Source organism: Agelaius phoeniceus, chromosome 23 (genome assembly GCF_051311805.1).
Source record: "Agelaius phoeniceus isolate bAgePho1 chromosome 23, bAgePho1.hap1, whole genome shotgun sequence".
NCBI classification, from domain to species: Eukaryota; Metazoa; Chordata; class Aves; order Passeriformes; family Icteridae; genus Agelaius; species Agelaius phoeniceus.
The window spans coordinates 5,013,264-5,030,531 of record NC_135287.1 but is presented as its reverse complement, the minus strand read 5'-3'; the positions used below and the strand labels follow the sequence as shown (position 1 = coordinate 5,030,531).

The following is a 17,268-nucleotide window of genomic DNA, read 5'->3' as shown; positions in this document are numbered from 1 at the left end:
TGGGGGCATGGGAAGGTGAATTTTTTCCCCCAAAAAACATGAGAATTAAGCCCTAGCAAAGAACATCAAATTAGGCTGAGTGCAGAGCTGGTATTTTATGATCCACACCGTGGCTGTGTCCTGTTGAGGTCTCTATTTTGGTGTTAAACAGACATTTAGGGGCATGGGGAGGTGGAGATTTTCCCCAAAAACCATGAGAATTAAGCCTTGGAAAAGAACATGAAATTAGGCTGAGTGCAGATGCGGGGATGGGAGTGGCTGAGCTCCCCCAGTTTTGGCAAGCACAGGATATTCCCTTCTTCACTGGATGAATGGATTTATGGGAGAAATCCTTCCCCACGAGGGTGGTGAGGCTCTGGGAGAACTTTCCAGAAGCTGTGGGTGCCCCTGGATCCCTGGAAGTGCCCAAGGCCAGGCTGGATGGGGCTGGGACCATCCTGGGATAGTGGAAGATGTCCCTGGTGAAACCAGAAGATCTCCAAGCCCCATCCTACCCAAACCACCCCAGAATTCCATGATTTGGTCGTGCAGGACCCAAGCTAACAAAGTTTTGACCAGAACCTGCTGTTTGCACCTCAATCCCAAACCTCAAGCAGAGCGAGTTCAGAGCAGCTCCGCCTGCCCCTGGGAGGGTGTGCAGCGCTCAGAGAGCCCTGGAGTCTCACCCAGGAGGGGTTTGACACCCCAGGTTTCCTCAGCAGATCCAAACCAAGCAGCTCAGGGCTCTGGTTGAGCTTTGGGCTGTGTTATCTCTGCTCACTCCCCCTCTCAGCCTGGGAAAGGCCCCCTGAGCACAGCTCTGTGCAGGACAGAGCAGCTCCTCCAGCAGGAGCTCACCCAGGGCTCCTCCAGCGCATCCAGACCCGCTGGGAATCGGTCCCACAAGGTCACATCCGTGGTGGCCACCAGGGCTCGGGTTCCTGGTACAGCCCCGTGTCACCGGCTTCACAGAACAGCAGCTTCTGGCGAATTGTGCAACTGCACCGCCCCCAAACTTCCTGTTTTGAAACCCCAAGAAGCTGGAAAATGTTAACACTGGCACTTTAAAGTGCTACTTGTGGCTTTTTTTTTTTTTTTCTTTTTCTTCCTAAAGATCTACTAAAAAAATTCAATGTACAGAGGGGTAAAGTGGGGCTGTGGAGGACATGGGGAACAAAGGGGGCACAGGGAGCGGATCCCCCTCCCCAAATTAGGGTGGGTGGGGCTGTGCTGGGCACTGGGGACAGTGCAGCAGGGTTGTGACAGATGGACAGGCAGGAGGTGGCAGGGGGACATTGGTGACACTGCAGCAGCCACCTGGCCCTGTTCCTATTCCTCAGCAGCTCCAGCAGCCCAAACCCCATTCCTGGTGGGAGAAAGGGGCTGTGGTGAAAAGGGAAAACCCCAGAGCTGTGGCAAATCTCATTCCTGGATAGGGAGAGGAACAATTTGGGAGAAGAAGGGGGAGGAAAGTGCCATGTTTGCCTTGATGGACAGGCAGGAGGTGGCAGTGGGACATTGGTGACACTGCAGCAGCCACCTGGCCCTGTTCCTATTCCTCAGCAGCTCCAGCAGCCCGAACTCACTCCTGGTGAGAAAAAGGGGCTGTGGCGAAAAGGAAGAAAAACCAGAACTGTGGCAAATCTCATTTCTGGCAAATCAAGGAGAGGAAAGGAGAGGAAAGTGCCGTGTTTGCCCCGATGGACAGGCAGGAGGTGGCAGTGGGACATTGGTGACACTGCAGCAGCCACCTGGCCCCATTCCTCCAGCCCAAACCCCACTCCTGGTGGGAGAAAGGGGCTATGGCAAAAAGGGAAAAAAGCAGAGCTGTGGCAAATCTCATTCCTGGCAAATCTCACTCCTGGTGAGAAAAGGGGACTGTGGTGAAAAGGAAAAACCCCAGAGCTCATTCCTGGATAGGGAGAGGAACAATTTGGGAGACGAAAGGAGAGGAAAGTGCCGTGTTTGCCTTGATGGACAGGCAGGAGGTGGCAGTGGGACATTGGTGACACTGCAGCATCCATCTGGCCCCATTCCTCCAGCCCAAACCCCATTCCTGGTGGGAGATAGGGGCTGTGGCAAAAAGGGAAAAAAGCAGAGCTGTGGCAAATCTCAATCCTGCAAATCTCATTCTGGACAGGGAGAGGAGCAATCAGGGTGAGAAAAGTGCCATGTTTGCCTCGATGGACAGGCAGGAGGTGGCAGTGGGACATTGGTGACATTGTAGCTGCCACCTGGCCCTGTTCCTCCAGCCCAAACCCCACTCCTGGTGGGAGAAAGGGGCTGTGGCGAAAAGGAAAAACCCCAGAGCTGTGGCAAATCTCATTCCTGGATAGGGAGAGGAGCAATTAGGGAGAGGAAAGTGCCGTGTTTGCCTCAAATGTGGGATTTCATTTCTTCCCCATCAGCTGCCAACTGCTTCCTTTCCTGGCTATCACGGAGCCTCCAGATGGTGCCTTGGAGCATCCTTAAACCTCCAGCTTGGCTCCTTGCAAAGACATTGTCATCCTGGTTAGCTAAAAATGGATCCGTGGCTTTGGGATGAAAGCTGCTCCCTGTGAGTGCTGAGCTCGTGGTCAGTTCTGGCTCCTGTTAAAATCAGGTTTTGGAGGGGCTGAGCCCCTGCTGAATGAGCTCCAGTTGAGTGTGAATTTATTTGTATTATTAACCCTGCCTGGCTGCTTGGCTGATGGCCACAGTTCTGCAGAAGCTTTAACAGCAGCAGATATTTCTCACCTTCCTTCCCCGAGCCCCCAGTGCCCTGCAGTCGCAGGTTTGAGTCTGAGGCAGGCAGCTGAGGTGCTGCCAATTGTTGTGGGTTTATTAGGGAATTGTGAGACATCATTTTCTTCAATTCCTCCAGCTTCAGGCCTCCTGCTATTTTCAGAGCTTGTTTGAGCAGCACTTTTAGATTAGCACATGGGGAGAGGAGCTAAAGGAAGTGAACCAGGAAGCCAGACAGCAAATATCATCCAAAACAGAAATTAAAAAGAAAACCAATATCAGGATGATGAGCAAACCCTAACGACAGAGCCTTGCAGCTGAGGGGGAGAACGAAAGGACAGAGGGATTTTAATGGAGTGTGACAGATTCAAACCAGCCCAAAAACCTGAGCCTTGTTCCTCCTGCATCCTGCAGGGACCTGGAGAGGCTGCACAGCCAAGCCCACGCCTCATAAAAGGCGGCTCTGTTGTTGTTCTCAGGAAGGGAATATCCTGCTTCCTCTGCAAGCCCCGAGCCTCTTGGAAAACCGTGAATGCTGCCACATTCCTGCCTTTATCCCGGCCACTCTTTACAAGCCTGTACTTCCCTCTCCTCGTGCCTTAACAAGCTGCTGAGCAGGGGATTAGGGAATGACTTGGTGCACATGTGGGGAGAGAAATCCGCCTTCAAAACCTTACATAACTCCAGAAAGCAGCAGACACGCGCCCAGGCCTTCATTCTTTGCACATAAAAATCATCACTTCACCCTCCTTTGCACATAAAAATCATCATTTCATCCTCCTTTGGATAAAAATCATCATTTCATTCTCCTTTGCACATAAAAATCATCATTTGTCCTCCTCCTGCTGTGGCCAGGCTGCAGTTTGCTTGTCCTCTGAAAACAAGGAATATTTGAAACAGTGGAGGTACAAACACACATTATTATATCTATTTTCCTTTTCCCTCTCTTCCCTGCTAGCAGAGTTTGCTGTTCCAGAGCTGGGGATGAGCAGGCAGCCCTTGGGAAGAGGGAAAAAGGGAATTTCCAGCCCTTGGGAAATTCCAGCAGCAGACACATGCCCAGGCCTTCATTCTTTGCACATAAAAATCATCACTTCACCCTCCTTTGCACATGAAAATCATCATTTCATCCTCCTTTGGATAAAAATCATCATTTCATTCTCCTTTGCACATAAAAATCATAATTTCATCCTCCTTTGCACATAAAAATCATCATTTTGTCCTCCTCCTGCTGTGGCCAGGCTGCAGTTTGCTTGTCCTCTGAAAACAAGGAATATTTGAGACTGTGGAGATACAAACACACATTATTATATATATTTCCTTTTTCCCTCTCTTTTCTGCTGGCAGAGCTTGCTGTTCCAGAGCTGGGGATGAGCAGGCAGCCCTTTGGAAGAGGGAAAAAGGGAATTTCCAGCCCTTGGGAAATTCCAGCAACTGACACATGCCCAGGCCTTCATTCTTTGCACATAAAAATCATCATTTCATCCTCCTTTGCACATAAAAATCATCATTTCATCCTCCTTTGCACATAAAAATCATCACTTCATCCTCCTTTGCACATAAAAATCATCACTTCATTCTCCTTTGCACATAAAAGTCATCATTTCGTCGTCCTCCTCCTCCTGCTGTGGCCAGGCTGCAGTTTGCTGGTCCTCTGAAAACAAGGAATATTTGAGACTGTGGAGGTACAAACACACATTATTATATATATTTCCCTTTTCCCTCTCTTTTCTGCTGGCAGAGCTTGCTGTTCCAGAGCTGGGCAGCCCTTGGGAAGAGGGAAAAAGGGAATTTCCAGCCCCACAGGCCCCTTCCACAAGCGTTGCCGTGACCTGCGGGATGCAGCACGGAGAGCTCACAGTCCCCACTGTTCCCAGGAGCTTCCCCTCTGGAATTTGCTGCATTCCAGGCAGGACCTGGGTGTTTTCCACAGCTGGGATCTGCTGCTGGCCCCTGCTGACCCCAGAGGCTGGGAACAGCGCGTTCCCCAAGGGCATCTTGGGGTGCAAAAGCAGCTGCTGCTCTGGGAGGGGCCGTGGCTGCAATTAAACCCAGCGAATTCAGCGTGAGCAGGGATCTCTCTCTCTGCCACCAGGCAGGAAAACAGAGAATTTAAGAAGTTATTGAAATTTTAAGTGCAATTTTTTGCAAGTAAAATCTGTCTTTTGCCACGTTTTAACGTTTGAAGGTGATCAGACCTCCTGGAAACGTTAAACTGTGCTGCAGCTGCACTGACTGGGTTTTGAAGATGAATGGAAATCACAGACTTTTTGCCCTTATTCGATTCTCTTTTGCTTAAAGCTCTGTGAAGGGAGAGAAATTAATTACCCTGCCACGCTCTCATATCAGAGCCCTTCTCCTCACAACAACACCACGGGGGTTTTGCTGCTTTTTTCCTTCACAGATGCAGAAAGGGAACATCCCCAACCCCCTGCCCCAAACAGGAACTGGATCCCTGGTGATGTCTTCCTGTCCTGGCCCTATTTATAGCAGCAAGGTCACCCAAATAAGAACAGAAGCAGCATCATATGATTATTTTTTATTTTTTCTTTTTTGGGGGGGTGGCTGAGTGAATTGTGCGTGTTGAGGATTCAGAGGAGCACGGCACATTTAGGAACTCCTCACTGTGGCCGTTTTTGTGTGCAGAATAATTAAGAAATTTGTGTGCAGAATAATTAAGAAATTAAGAAATTAAGGAATTTGGGTGGTTTTTTTTTCCCCCTACTTCACATAACCAAGTTATTAAATGCAATTTTCCTTGCAAAACCATTCCTCAATGTGCGGTTTTTTAGTGAAAGCCTAAAACAGACTCATTCCCCTTGCTGGACTGTTAATAAACAATTGGTGAAAACTGAAAAAATTCAGGGATCTGTAAAGGTCACTTGATGGGCAATTTGGGAAAAAACACACAAAAATGACTGGGAATTTTCCTGTTTGTGGAGAATTTTTATCACTAAACTATCACCATTTTTATCACTAGAGCGTGTACATTATAGAGCAGAGTTTGAATTCAGGACCTCCCACCCCATGACTTTGACACATAAGGCAAGGAGAAATTTAAATATTTATAAGAAATTTAAATATTGGGCTCCTGACCTGTACCTGCACTGACAGATCTGCTCCAAACTGCAGCTGCAGCCAGAAAATTCTTATTTTTTCCCTTTCCCTGGAGCCAGCCAACATTTTGCTTTCTATTCTTTTACCAAAAACCAACAGAGATGGAAGAAGCCAAGCTTTAAATAGATCCATAGATCTAGTTGAATATATGTTTATATAAATATGTTTTACAGGCACAAACAAGCAAAAACGAAGGTGCTTATTTTGTATTCCTAAGGAAAAACACTCTGTTTGACAGCATCCTTCTCTCAAACTGATCTGGCATAAATTATGGGCTGTAATTCCTATTTTACCCCCTCAGGCAGGCCTGTGAGTGGGACCTGATGAGGAAAGAGAAGTGTTTCCATTGTATTTTTTTAAAAAATTCTTTATTTACGCAGCAGAATATTCGATGGGCTGAAGACTCATGTGGGGAATTCATGCTCAGAGGGGTTTTTGAGAGGGAAGGAGTTTGTGGGGCTTTGAGGGGTGGGAGGAAGGGGCAGGGTTGGCCATTCCCTCTCTTTCCTCCGTCCCTGCAGGGCTCAATCCCAAACCCCTCAGTGCCTGTGCAGCTGGGGCTGAGGCAGAAGCTGCTGCTGGACTTTCCTTCAGCCTCTGGGAGCAGAAATTCCAAATAAAACCAGGTCCCTCTGGCAGGCAGAGATCTGCTAGTGGCACAATTAAAGGAGAAATTAAAGGAGAGCCAGTGGGAAATCTCTGCTGGGGCATCAACCCCCTGAAGTTTGCACAGTTTTTCAGTGATGTATTTTTTATCTGAATTATATTTTAACTCCATGTATTATATTATTATAATATATAATGTATATTATTACATTGCAATAATATAATATATTATATATTATATTATTATAATATATATTATATAAATATAAATATATCTTTTATATGTAGATATATAAAATATATATCCTATTATAAATATAATATATTATATTATTAATATAATATAATAAATATAATATAATAAATATGATATGATATAATATGATATGATATGATGTAATATAATATAATATAATATAATATAATATAATATAATATAATATAATATAATATAATATAATATAATATAATATAATATAATGTATTTTTTGATCTGTATTATATTTCCCCCCATGCCTTGCTCTTGCTGCTTGCAGTGGCTTCCCCACTGTCTGTTCACCCTCATTTCTTTAAGCTGGGCTTAGATAAAGCCCAGCACTTTTTAAACTGGCCTAGAAGCAGAAGGCTGAGCTTCCAGCAGAGGGAGGATTTTTGTGTGGTGCTTCTGAGGCTGAAGGTTCCCATTATGGCCAATGCTCATTCCCCATTACAGTCATTTCCTCTGAAGCAAATGGGATTTGGCCATTATATTTTATGTTTATTGATGAATATTTCCGAGCTCAATTCACATTCCCCTTTTATTTTTTCCCCAGCCAGAAGTGTCAGGAAGCCAAAAATCCCTCAGCAGTGAGGAGTGAAGCCCTGCAGCCCCCAGAGCTCTGTGCTCTGCCTAAAATTGGGGTTAAAATGGGCACCATTTACACATCAGTGTGGGGGCCAGGGCAGCAGCACCAATATTTTGGGATATGTTGGGGTCAGCTGTGTAGCTGGGATATTTCCTGGCCATATTTCCCCCTGTTTATCCAAGGATTGAGTGGGGAAAGGTTTTCCTTGGCCCTTGAGACTCAGGAGTGTCATGGGAGGGCTTTGAGGTGGAAGAATCAAACCCATTTAATTCTTCCTGGTGATTTTCTTTCCCTTTCCCCAAATTTTCCAGATCTGCAGTTGCACAGAACCTCTGCCTTGCTGTCTGTAAATGGTTATTCCATGTTGCTGGGTGCTTTTAAGTGATTTCCCTGCACTTCATCTCACTTCTGCTGGAATATTTTGGGGTCAGCTCTTTAGCTGGGATGTTTCCTGGCCATATTTCACCCTGTTTATCCAAGGATTGAGTGGGGAAAGGTTTTCCTTGGGCCTTGACACTGAGGAGTGTCATGGGAGGGCTTTGAGGTGGAAGAGTCAAACCCATTTAATTCTTCCTGGTGATTTTCTTTCCCCTTCCCCAGATTTTCCAGATCTGCAGTTGCACAGATCTGCAGTTGCTGTCTGTAAATGGTTATTCCATGTTCCTGCGTGCTTTTAAGTGATTTCCCTGCACTTCATCCTAATTCTCCCGGAATATTTTGGGGTCAGCTCTTTAGCTGGGATGTTTCCTGGTCATATTCCCCCTGTTTATCCAGGGATTGAGTGGGGAAAGTTTTTCCTTAGGTCTTGACACTGAGGAGTGTCATGGGGAGGGCTTTGAGGTTAAAGAATCAAACCCATTTAATTCTTCAACACACTTGAGGTATCTTCCACCTCAAGTGGAAGAATCAAACCCATTTAATCCTCCCTGCTGAATAAAATACCTGCTGTGCCTTTGGAAGTCGTTGCTGTTAGGATTTTCTTTCCTCTTCCCCAGAGGAGGGATTCCTTTCCCCTTCCCCAAATTCTCCAGAGCTGCAACTGCACAGAACCTCTGTTCAAAATGATTATTCCATGTTGCTGGGTGCTTTTAAGTGATTTCCCTGCACTTCATCCTAATTCTCCCGGAATATTTTGGGGTCAGCTCTTTAGCTGGGATGTTTCCTGGCCATATTTCACCCTGTTTAACCAAGGATTGAGGGGGGAAAGGTTTTCCTTGGGCCTTGAAACTCAGGAGTGTCATGGGGAGGGCTTTGAGGTGGAAGAATCAAACCCATTTAATTCTTCAACACACTTGAGGTGTCTTCCACCTCAAATGGAAGAATCAAACCCATTTCATCCTCCCTGCTGAATAAAATACCTGCTGTGCATTTGGAACTCATTGCTGTTAGGATTTTCTTTCCTCTTCCCCAGAGGAGGGATTCCTTTCCCCTTCCCCAAATTCTCCAGAGCTGCAACTGCACAGAAGCTCTGTTCAAAATGATTATTCCATGTTGCTGGGTGCTTTTAAGTGATTTCCCTGCACTTCATCTCAGAAGCCAAGAGCTGGAGGAACTGGGTGCCCCAGGGGACCAGCGATGCTGCACGAAGCTCCTGAACCCATTTTGCATCACCAGAAACGGTTACTCAGTGATACCATCCAGTAAATTCTGAAAAATAAGTCATTTTCTCGCTTTTTCCTCTTTTCTGGTTCATCTGAGTCACAATTATTTTATTATTTTTTTTTTTTACAATGCTCCAGCCAACACTTGCTGCCCAGCATGAGGAAATGTGAGCACCTAAGCCATAATTTGTCACCTAATTAAGTGACCTGATTTTCTCAGGAGCAGGATGTGTTTTCCAGCTCCCACTGCACTCAGCAGTTGTGAAAACCAGGCCACTTTTGCATGGCTGGGACCGGTTTTGAGGAACTCAGCTCCTAAAAAGCTGATTTTGGCCTGGGAGCTGGAGGATGGGTCCTCTCCAGGGTGGGATTTTCAGAGACTTTTATCAATCATCAGCATCATTCCTTGCACTAAATTAAAAAATACAAGGGAAATAAAAATACAATATAAGGGAATATGAAAATAAAAATACAATACAAGGGAAAAAAAACCAAAAAAAAAAAAAAAAAAAAAAAAACAAAAAACCCAAAGAAATCTCTCAGTTGCAGGTCCTGGGATAAAAATATCCTCTGGTTTTGTTTGCTTTATGCAGCATTTCCTTCTCACACTGAAAATTAAATTGGAAAGGGAGTTGGTTGTCCCTGTGGATGATGGAGGCAGCTCTGGAAACCACAGGTGGACAAAGGAGTGGCTCCAGCCTCGTGTTCTCTGCCTCCCTTTGTTTTAACCCCGGTTAATCCCAGCAGAGCTCCCCTGGGTGGTTCGTTCCAGGGAATCACCAGGTCATGAAGGAAAAGGGTCCCTGAGGGTGGTGGTGGAGCCTGGGCTGTGCCCAGCGCCTGCAGAGCCCTGGGCTGGGATCTGGGCACGGGAAATGCCATAAAGTGCTCATTGCAGGGCCACAGCTGCTCTGGGAGGGCAGGGATCACTGCCACCCTTCAGGGCTCAGCTCTGCAGGGTCACAGCTCTGGTTCAGAGAGCAGAAACAACCCAGACAGAGGGGAGGGAACTGAGCAAGGGCAGCACAACAAATGGTGGAAGCAGGGCAGGAAGAATCCCCAGGAACTGCTCCCAGAGAGGTGCCCTTATCTGTTAGAGAAATCCCCCTCAAGTCCCCCTTATCTTTCAGAGATGTCCTCCTTATATTTCAGAGAGCTCCCCCTTATCTTTTTGAGAGTTCTCCTCTGTCTTTTAGAGAGCTCCCCCTTATCTTTTAGACAGCTCCCCTTATCTTTTAGAGAGTTACCCCCTATCTTTTAGAGATCCCCTCTATCTTTTAGAGAGTTTTCCCTTATCTTTTAAACAGGTCCCCCCCTCTCTTTTAGAGAAGTCTCCCCTTGTCCTTTAGAGACTTCCCCCTTATCTTTTAGAGTGTTTCCCCTGTCTTTTAAAGAGCTCCCCCTTATCCTTTAGAGGGTTCCCCCTTAGCTGTTAGAGAAGTGCCCCTTATCCTTTAGAGAGTTCCCCCCTATCTTTCAGAGAGGCCTCCCTTATCTTTTAGAGATGCCCCTTATCTTTCAGAGAGTTTCCCCTTATCTTTTAGAGATTTCCCCCCCTCTCTTTTAGAGTTCCCCTTATCTTTTAGAGAGTTCCCCCCAGTCTTTCAGAGAGTTTCCCCCTTCTCTTTCAGCTCCTTTGCCTGAGCTGCTTTCCAAAGCAAAGCAGTTTCTGCTTTGCATAGAACATTTTCCAGAGCAGAGCAAGGGCAGCAAGGCAGGAGCCCCAGCCCACAGCGTTCACCACCCCAAACCCACCAAATCCATCCTCCCAGAGGGCAGGTGCTGGGCCCAGCCCTGCTGATCTCCAGGCACTGCTGACAGATCAGGGCAGCTTGGGGAGGAAGTATTTTCATCATCACACATTTGCAACACAGCCCTTTATTTTTTTTTTTGTTTGTTTTTTGTTTTTTTATCATTATCAGCATTATCAGTGTTATCTTTCTGCCTTCCTCTTACCCTCCAAAGGAACCAAGATGTGTGTGTTCAAGGGGTGGGGAGGACTGAGCACAGCTGAGTCAACAGCACATGCCTGGGGGCTGGGGGTGACGTTCAGGAATGTCCTCGGGGCTGTCAGAGCCTTTGGAAAGGCAGCGCTGCAGACAGAAGGGGTGGTACAGGCACAGCCACAAGCCCTGGAGGGTCCCTGACCCCAGAACCAGGGACTGCAGCCTGGATCTGCTCCCTCTGAAATCACCTTCCCATGGGGAATTCTGCACCTTCCCCATCTGAGCTCCTGTCTCTGCCTCTTCACCCTAAAATTTCTGTCATTTTCTGCCTTCTCCACTCGTCATTCCTGCTCCATTTGGGTTCTGGGTGGATCCTTCTGTCTCTGCCTCATCACCCTAAAATTTCTGTCATTTTCTGCCTTCTCCACTTGCCATTCTTGCTCCGTTTGGGTTCTGGGTGGGTCCCTCCCTTTGGCTGTCCCTGGTGCCACAGAGCTGAGCTGAGCCACAGCTCCTTTCCCTGCTGGTGCCGAGCACTTGGAAAACACAATTCCATGTTTAAATCTGTTGTTTGTGCTGATCTGCTCAGAAAACTCACTGAACAGGAGAGCTGGGTGTTCCCAGCTGGAGTGAAAAGGGATTTGGAGGTATCCTGAAGGGAAAGAAGCACAAGAGCTCTTTGGACTGCAGGGAACTTCTCTAAACTGAAAAATCTCTGTTTGTGCCCTCTCGTGGCTGTTGAGTTTTTCTTCTCCTCACTGCAACTCCTGCACTTTCAGACCCAAATTTTTAGCGTTTCATGCTGAAATTGCCAGCAAAGACACCATTAAATGCTGGTGTTTCTCTACTAATTGCTAATTTTTAGGAACATTTCTAATTTGATGTACAGTTGTCAGTGAAGGGCTGCATTGTTCTGCACAGAATTCTGTCTGAGCTTCATTTTTGTGAGTGAGCTTGTGGGAAAGGCACTGCATGTCCCCAGAATGGCATATTATTACAATGCAGATAGATTTATTATAGATTTATATTTAGATTTATATATAGATTTATATTTAGATAAATAAAACATAGTGCCTTAAAAGAAACCCCAGTTCCTCCATGCTTCTGTGCATGGAAGAAAAAGGGGGGAAGTAGGAAAACCCAGAGGTCCATAATTCATATTTTGTGCTGGTTGCATGACTTTGCCCTTCAGTTTATGGGGATTTGACAGGTGGCACATCCAAAAAAAACAAAATGCCCCAAGGGTTGGAGAATTGGAAAGGGCAAAAAGGGCATCCCAAAAGTGTCCAAACACACAGCAGTGGACCCAGCAGCACTGAAATTCTCTTTTTATTTTGCTCTCTCTGCAGACAAAAAGCGCTGGCGTCGACAGGAGGAAGGAGTGTTCAAGCAGCATGCGACTGGTTGGTATGAAGTAATAAATGTTAAAAAGTAGCAGAAATGGTGAATTTAGGGTCTCATGTGGAATGTTTAAACAGGGGTGTTGTGTGAAAAGCACCTGCAAATAAGAACACCCTTGTTATGGGTTAGTGAGGCGCTGTTTAAGTGTTGGAAATGAGCCTGGGCTGAGAGGGTTTGTGATCTGCAGCAAAGGTGTTATAATAATGCTCTTTTTTTTTTTTATGCTCTTTTTTTTTTAATGCTCTTTTTTTTTTAATAATTAATATAATATAATTAATATAATATAATTGATATGATATGATATAATATAATATGATATAATATAATATAATATAATACAATATAATACAATGTAATATAATATAATGTAATATAATATAATATAATATAATATAATATAATATAATATAATATAATATAATATAATATAATCATATTGCTGGTAATTGTTTTTTCCAAGGGCTAAATCAAAGGCACAGGGGTCTGGGGCTCTGTGCCAGGGTCTCTGATCCCCCTGGGCAGGGTCTCGAGCCCTCCATGGCAGCCAGAGGGATTCCCTGGGTTCCAATAGTTACCCATTGATTTAGGAGCTCTTTCTGCCTGCCAGGCTCTTCTCCCACGTGGGTGACCCGTTCCTGGACGACTCCCTGCCCCGCGAGTACGTGCTCTACCTGCGCCCCACCGGGCCCCTGGCGCAGAAGCTCTCCGAGTTCTGGCAGCAGTCCAAGCAGATCTGTGGCAAGAACAAAGCTCACAACATCTTCCCCCACATCACCCTCTGCCAGTTCTTCATGGTAAAGCACAGCTCCTGTCCCCTCTCTCCTTTAGCCGTTCCTTGCCAGGCTCAGCCTGGGGATTTCATCCCGGCTTAGGGCGGTGCTGGGGGGGGTTTGTTGATGCCTTAGGGCTGCTGGAGGAGGGAATTGGTTTTTTTAAGCTGTTGTTTTCAGGGAAGAAGAGCAGCAGCAGAAGACTGAATTCTCATCCTCTCCAGTGATCCTCAGCGTGAGAATGGGTGGGGGGAGCTTGGGGAGGTTACTTGGGGACAGCTGATCCTGCTTTGAGGAAAAGGGAGGGGCCCAGGATTTCTAAACAGAGATTTTTGTTTGTTTATTTGTTTGTTTTCCATGCCCTGTTCTTTTTCTCACTGCATGAGGGGAAAGGTAGGCCAGTGACACCCACCCACATCCTCTCCTTTCCTGAGCCTCGCCTGTCCTGCTTGCTTGGCAGTGTGAGGACAGCAAGGTGGATGCTCTCACAGAAGCCCTGCAGGCCACGGTGATGCGCTGGAAATGCAAATTCCCTGCGCCCCTGCCCCTGGAGCTCTACACATCCTCCAACTTCATCGGGCTCTTCGTCAAGGAGGAGAGTGCTGAGGTGCTCAAGAAGTTTGCTGCAGACTTCGCTGCAGAGGCGGCTTCCAAAGCAGGTGAGCGACTGCTCTGGCACCTGCCAGGGTGGGCACTGTCAGGAAAAATAAAGTTTGGATGCCATGAGACCACAGCCTGGGCATTGTCAGAAAAAAAAACAAAGTTTGGTGTCATGAAGGAGCCCAGTTTGGGCATTGATAGGAAACCAGAATTTGATGCCATGAGAGCCCAGTTTGGGAATTGTCAGGAAAAATAAAGTTTAGATGCCGTGAGAGCCCAGCCTGGGCATTGTCAGAAAAACAAAGTTTGGATGCCAAAAGAGCTCAGCTTGGGCATTGTCAGAAAAGCCAAAACTTTGAAGCCATGAAGACATTGCCAGAAAAACCAAACCTTTGGTGTCGTGAAGGAGCCCAGCCTGGGCACTGTCAGAAAACCAAAACTTTAAAGCCATGAAAGAGCCCAGTTTAGACACTGTCAAAAAACCAAAGTTTGGATGCCAAAAAGAGCTCAGCTTGGGCATTGATAGAAAACTAAAAATTTGATGCCATCAGAGTCCAGTTTGGGCATTGGCAGAAAAACCAAAACTTTGAAGCCATGAAGGCATTGTCAGAAAAACCAAACCTTTGGTGTTGTGAAGGAGCTCACCCTGGGCATTGTCAGAAAAACCAAATTTTGGGTGCCAAAAAAGCCCAGCTTGAGCACTGATAGAAAACTAAAAATTTGATGCCATCAGAGTCCAGTTTGGGCATTGTCAGAAAAACCAAAACTTTGAAGCCATGAGGGCATTGTCAGAAAAACCAAACCTTTGGTGTCATGAAGAAGCAAAGCAGCTTCCAAAGCTCACAGTTTGGGCTTTTTCAGAACCCCAAAGCTCTGATGCCACCAAAAAGCAAAGCTCAAAAGCAAATCCCCGATTTTTAAGTGAAAACTCCAACACCCCAGCGGGTGCTTTGCCTTTTCAGCTGGGACGTGTCTCACCCTGAGTTTGCAGGGCTGTTTCTGGAGGGGAAGCTGACGTTTGGTGGTTCTTCACCCTTTCACAGAGCTGCTCTGAGCTGTTTCCTGCCCCTCTCACCGCCTCCACACAGAACTTTCCTCGGCCATTTCAAAGCTGTGTTTGTTTTTTCATTGCATTTCTGAGGTGTGAGGAGGGCTCTGGGAGAAGACCCCAAGCTGGTTGGTTGATTGGTTGGTTGGCTGGTTGATTGGTTGGTTGGTTGATTGGCTGGTTGGTTTGTTGGTTGGTTGGTTGGTTGGCTGGTTGGTTGGTTGATTGGTTGGTTAGTTCGTTGGTTGGTTGATTGGCTGGTTGGTTGATTGGCTGGTTGGTTGGTTGGTTGGTTGATTGGTTGGTTGGTTGATTGGTTGGTTGGTTGGTTGGTTGGTTGGTTGGTTGGTTGGTTAGCTGGTTGATTGGTTGGTTGGTTGGTTGGTTGGTTGGTTAGTTGGTTGGCTGGTTGGTTGATTGGTTGGTTAGTTGGTTGGTTGATTGGCTGATTGGTTGATTGGTTGGTTGATTGGTTGGCTGGTTAGTTGGTTGGTTGGTTGGTTAGTTGGTTGGCTGGTTGGTTGATTGGTTGGTTGGTTAGTTGGTTGGCTGGTTGGTTGCCCTTTCCAACCTCAGAGCTCACAGGTGCTCCATGATCCTCTCCTGCTTCTGGAGGGGGAATAAGCAGAACCTCATCCTCTCCACTGCTGAACAACCCCATTGAGTGTGCTCCAGTCACCTCCAAACTGGGAACTCACAAAACTCTGGGAGCACTGGGACACCTCCCTGGACAATCCTCCCACCACTGCTTGGCCTGGTTTAGTCCTTCCCCATTTAATCCCAGGTTTGTCCCGGAGTTTAAATGCACAACTGGTTTAGTCCTTCCCCATTTAATCCCAGGCTTATCCTGGAGCTCAAATGCATCAAAATGCAGCAAATTCTGCATTCCTGAGCTGTTCCCATGCTGGGCAGGCACCCACAGCCTTGCAGGGATGCTGTGAGTCTGTCCCTGCTCCAGAGCAGGGAGACAGAAGGGTCCAGAACCTCTTTCACCTGACCTGGAACTTCCCTTCCCTTTAGAAGAGGGAGGGAATTTTATCTTTAGAAAGGTGATTTTGGAAGGCAGACATTGGGTGGGTGCAAGGACACTGCAGCCACGTGAGAGTGGGATCAGTGTTTCCCTCCAGCACAACCAAAAATGCGATTTTTATCCAAAAAAACCCCACTGACCCAGAATAAAGAAGCATTGGTGGCTTCCAACAATCTTCTGCCCCTGAGGCTGCTCCAATTCAGGCCAAATTGGGGTTTTTTAGGGGAAGGCAATTGGTGCATTGCAGCCACAGCTTGGTCAGGTTACCACATTAAAGTCTCTGGGGTTTTTTTTTTAAACATATTTTTTATTGCTGATGAAAACCAACAACAACAAAAAAGATGGATGAGCTTGCAAAGCTACCCTGGCTGGCACTTGGAGCCAAGTCTCTGAATAGCTGCAATTGTGACTGAATAATCAGTCAAATCTAATTGCAATTTTTGGTTGAATAAGCATGAATAAATGACGTGCAAACAATGTATCCTGTGATTTCCACATCCACTGGAAGAGCCCAAATATTTCACATGTTTTCACCTGGAATGATCTCCTGATGCAGATTCTTTTTTTTCTGCATTTGGATCATTTTGAATCATTATTACATTTCCACTAGTTGGGAATACCTCACCCTCAGTGGCTAAACTGATAATCCAACTAATATCCAGGGAAAAGATTTCATCAGCTTGCACAAATTCCTGCAAATTCCATGGATTTGTAATTTAGTGCAGCAGAGAGAACAATGGAGGGAGAGTGAAAATCATGCTTTTTAACCTGCTTATTTTGGAAGGATCCTGTCCTTTTTTTTATTTTTGGCAGGAGATCCTGCATATCCAGAGCTGCAATAGGGATTGTCACAGCCCCTGTTGTTTGGCAGTTTGCAGGGATGCCTTGCCTGGCACCCTGGCTGAATCAGACCACAAATGTCTGATCATTTTCAGTATTAGAGGCCTCCTATGGATGCTGGCAGCCTGGTCAGAGAGAAAGTCAGATAAACTTTCAGAGAGAAAGATAAATTTTCAGAGAGAAAGTCAGATACACTTTCAGAGAGAAAGATACATTTTCAGAGAGACAGTCAGATAAACTTTCCCAGGCATTTTTCTTTGAGAAAGCTCACAGAAAGAATTAAAATAATCTTTAATCTGTTCAGCTGATGTTTTGAGCTTGCTGTTTACTCATAAGATGTTTGCAAGAAGGGTGTTGTTCCTAATTAGCCAGTGAGGTGAGGGTGTTGATTGAGGACCCACCATGCCCACCTTTCTCAGAGCAGTCAGTCTATAAAAGAATGTGATGTCTTGTAATTAATGAATGTAATCAACTTTGCTGTTGCCTTCTGAGAAGACCTTGGAGTCTGTGTTGCTTTATTCAGCTGTCCCTCGTACAACAGCAGCAACCTCACACTCCCAGATTCCCAGCTCAGCTCCAGTTTGTCCCACTTGAGCACGTCCAGCTCTGTTAGAGGCCACAGTCACTCACCTGGCACAAAGGGGTTTTCAGCCCTCCTCTGTGTGGGACTCCAGGTGGCTCTCCAAAATGCAGTTTATTGCATCCAAAATGCAGTTTATTGTATCCAAAATGCAGTTTATTGTATCCAAAATGCAGTTTAT

At 46.2% G+C, this 17,268-nt stretch overlaps 1 protein-coding gene across 2 annotated transcripts in view; it reads left to right on the top strand.

Annotated features, from left to right (window-relative positions):
- UBASH3B (ubiquitin associated and SH3 domain containing B) overlaps positions 1-17,268 on the top strand; it is an 81,685-nt gene that overhangs the window by 45,472 nt on the left and 18,945 nt on the right. The window contains exons 2-4 of one of the 2 annotated variants that reach the window (XM_054647506.2): positions 12,168-12,221; positions 12,827-13,013; positions 13,450-13,648. In XM_054647506.2, the coding sequence (XP_054503481.1) occupies positions 12,168-12,221; positions 12,827-13,013; positions 13,450-13,648 (440 nt within the window). Of the gene's footprint in view, positions 1-12,167; positions 12,226-12,826; positions 13,014-13,449; positions 13,649-17,268 lie in introns of both variants that reach the window. The other variant, XM_054647507.2, reaches the window with a different exon arrangement.